This window comes from Cornus florida, unplaced genomic scaffold (assembly GCF_030987335.1).
Source record: "Cornus florida cultivar Cherokee Brave unplaced genomic scaffold, ASM3098733v1 CherokeeBrave_3.0.0_Hap2_Chr03, whole genome shotgun sequence".
In the NCBI taxonomy this organism is placed as follows: Eukaryota; Viridiplantae; Streptophyta; class Magnoliopsida; order Cornales; family Cornaceae; genus Cornus; species Cornus florida.
This window is the reverse complement of record NW_026775573.1, coordinates 15,870,482-15,873,916: the sequence shown is the minus strand read 5'-3', so window position 1 is coordinate 15,873,916 and position 3,435 is coordinate 15,870,482. Positions and strand designations below refer to the sequence as shown.

The 3,435-nt window shown below is 30.9% G+C and overlaps 1 protein-coding gene across 1 annotated transcript; it reads left to right on the top strand.

The window, feature by feature from the left end:
- Positions 1-269: 269 nt before the first annotated feature.
- Positions 270-911, top strand: LOC132301163 (protein SRC2-like). Its single transcript, XM_059798437.1, has one exon. The coding sequence runs from the start codon at positions 270-272 to the stop codon at positions 909-911; it is 642 nt and encodes a 213-aa protein (XP_059654420.1).
- The last annotated feature ends 2,524 nt before the right edge of the window (positions 912-3,435 follow it).

Genomic DNA, 3,435 nt, shown 5'->3' with positions numbered 1-3,435 from the left:
AAAGAAATTTTATGCAAAGTGAAAATCTTGTACAGTTTAGGTACAATTTGAAAACTGTTCTAGTAATACAAATCCTATACCAACACTACTATTGAAAGTGACCAGAAACCTTCGTGTACCTCACCGTGGTTACTCGATCTCTCTTTATATATACAAACCACTATCTCTCTATAATGTTACAAGCACACACACAATACACTTTCATCGTCTTTTTCACTCGTTACTTTTACACAGCAGTGAGAGAATTTTGATTATTCGTAACGTACAACATGGAGTACTTTGACATGGAGTATCGTGTTCTCGACATCACCGTTATCTCTGCAGGAGGCCTCAAGAACGTGAATGTGATGTCGGATATGGACGTTTACGTGGTGGCTTCAATCTCCGGCGACCGGAGAACTGAGAGGAGGACTCTCACGTCGGACAGGGGTGGCGGAAGCTGCCCGGAGTGGAACCACCGCATGAAGTTCTCGGTGGCTGAGGACGACGTGGCCACGCCCAGCGAGCACTTTGTCCGGTTCGATCTCCGGTCCAAGCGCAATATTCTTGGCGACAGAGACATCGGCTATGTCTCCATCCGCCTCCATGAACTCCTCGAAAAACTCAAAAAAGCAGGAGGAGGCGCCGGAGGAGGGGAGCGTGTCGCGGAGCACAAGGTCTTTGATACAACCGGGAAAAGTACGGACGGTAGGCTGAAGTTTTCGTATAGGTTTGATGAGGTGTTCAGTGCGCCACCGCCGCAGAGATTTAATGAGCCGGGGAAGCCCTGTGCGGCTCCTCCAGGGGTGGCGCCGCCACATCTTCCAGCTAAGGTGTACCTGTTCTCGGCAGAGACGGATGCCATAAAGTATGGAGTTGAACAGATGCAGAAGAAGAATAAGCATTTTCTCTGTTTGGGTTTGTCCCGATGATTTGATTTTGGTGATTGTGGGCTTTGGGAAGTTTAAATTTAGTTTTTTTTTTTTTTGAAAACAATTAATTGTAAATATTAATTAGGGTATGATTTCAATGTTATATTATTTTCAATCTCTGCTTCAAATTTTACTCAATTTGAAACACATATGAATTTCTTTTTGCTTAGGACTGTTTACTGGTAACAATTTGTTTTTAGGTAAAATAGAAACTCTGTTTTTTTTTAAAATAAATCAAAACAACAATTTTAAAATCAAAATTTGTGCCAGTATTTGGATTGTTAATGGGAAATATTAATTTGGGTATAATTTGAATGTTATATTATTTTTGTTAGTTTTTCTTTCTTTTTTTTTCACATTTACTCTTTCAATTTCATTGATTATTCTAATTAGAGATACAGTTGAAAATCAATTAGAGCTTGTAATATATAAGCTTTCTGTTTTGATTAGGACTACTCAATTAGAACTTGAAATTATCATTTTGTAATTTAATAAAATGAAACTTATCATAAAAAAATAAAAATAAAAAGGGTATTATTGAAAAGTTCTTTGAGGATGTACACGGTCAATGAGAAAGTAATACATATACTATTTATAACTTGATAAGCTGATAATAAGAGAAAACATGTCTATTTATTATCCAATAGTTGTTTGTAAACATGATCTATCATGTTAAATTTACACAAAAATTTTAGACTAATTATTTTTAGGTTTAATCATTATTTTATATTTTTGTGTAAAAATATATTTGTTAATAACAACCAACTATATATCATGCCCAAAACCTCACATAACTTCTACAAATCTACTTAACATAGGTAATTATACAAACCTACTTAACATAGGTTGATTAGTTAATGAAATAAGAAAGAGGGAGGAGAGAAAAAATATGTTAATGAAGTTGTGCAAAATACACAATAATTTTACACATTAATAAGGTGACAATGTAAATAAAATAAAATAAAAAATTTACACAAAAAGATCTTTTAACACAAACGTCTCACACTTTTAAATAAAGAACTATCTAATAATATCTAATAATTTCTACCTTTTGTCCATGTAATTGTGACAATCAATGAATATTTGTTTAAAGGGGTTGCCGGACCTTTTATTAAAGGTCTTGTGAGCTAATAGTATCTCCTCTATCTTGATTGTCCATATAATTATGACAATCAATGAATATTTGTTTAAAGGGGTCAAGGATTCTAACATTAATTATTAGCAATAATTAAAAACCAATTAAGTTTCCTCATGGTTGAATATTTTGGGTCCTTAGATACCGAACTTTTTATTAAAGGTCTTGTGAGCTAATGATATCTTCTCAATCTTCCAAAGTAATTAGTTTTTTTGAGATGGTTCAAATCCTCAAAGAAACAAAGGGTGCACTTAATAACATTTTCGTTTTCTGTTTTTGCAGTCTTAAGAAAGCAAAAACATGTTTTTATTTTCTTGAGTGAAAATAAAAAACAAAAATAATGTGTATTAACACTTTGTTGTCACAAATTTGATAACATAAAACAATAACAGTATTTAGTAATACATATTTGTTACAAAATGTACATACTATTCTTTAAATTTTTTATTTTAGTTTTTTCATTTGTATTTTAATTTTTTTTATGACAAGAATTTTAGGGGTTAGTGATTAAAGGGGAGGAGGAGGGTGGATGACTTGAACACGGACACAGGGAACAACCCAACTACTCAGATATGGTCACATGACACTTGCTTCCATTAATATCAAAAGGCCATAAATCTACAAAATTCAATTTAAAATTACAAATCTTAATAATACCCAAGACATTATAACTACAAAATTAGATATACCAAATAAAAACACTCTCACCATTTATGTATATAAATACATGTATATGGATGATGTATACATTTATTATGTGATATATAATATATTTAGCATGTCATAATTTATTATGAATAAAAAATGTTAAATAATATATCTTATATGTAATAAAATATATTCTATATTATAATATTATAAATTAATTATAATTTAATATTTACATATAATATAATATAGATATGATTTATGATAATATAAAATATCTACTGCATAATAATTTAATAACATTATATTCTATATCAAAAAATATTTTGTCACAAAAAATAATTTATATTATTATTTAATATATTATATTTTAAAATATATTTTTATCAAATAAAAAATAATGTACACTATTTAATATATTCTATATTTTTAATATTTTTATTAACATTTAATAAATAAATAAATATACATATATATATAGTTAAAGGATAAGCGTGTATATATAAATAAATGTGAAGTGTACATACAACCCCTATAGGGTGGGAAGCAAAAGGATCAACAAACTTTTGCAACTACAAGGAAATAGATCTAGACCACAGAACACAATAGCATAACAGCAAGACAAGGCACCTGCTCCAAACCTTCTTGCATGACAGTGGTTATCCATGAACAATCCTCACCATTGCTTAGGGGCCAGGGATGTCCACAAGATGTGGAGCAGCTCTGTTGGAAGAGAGTCTG

Coding starts and splice junctions, on each gene's coding strand:
- LOC132301163 (XM_059798437.1), top strand. CDS start 270: ATGGAGTACTTTGACATGGAGTATCGTGTTCTCGACATCACCGTTATC.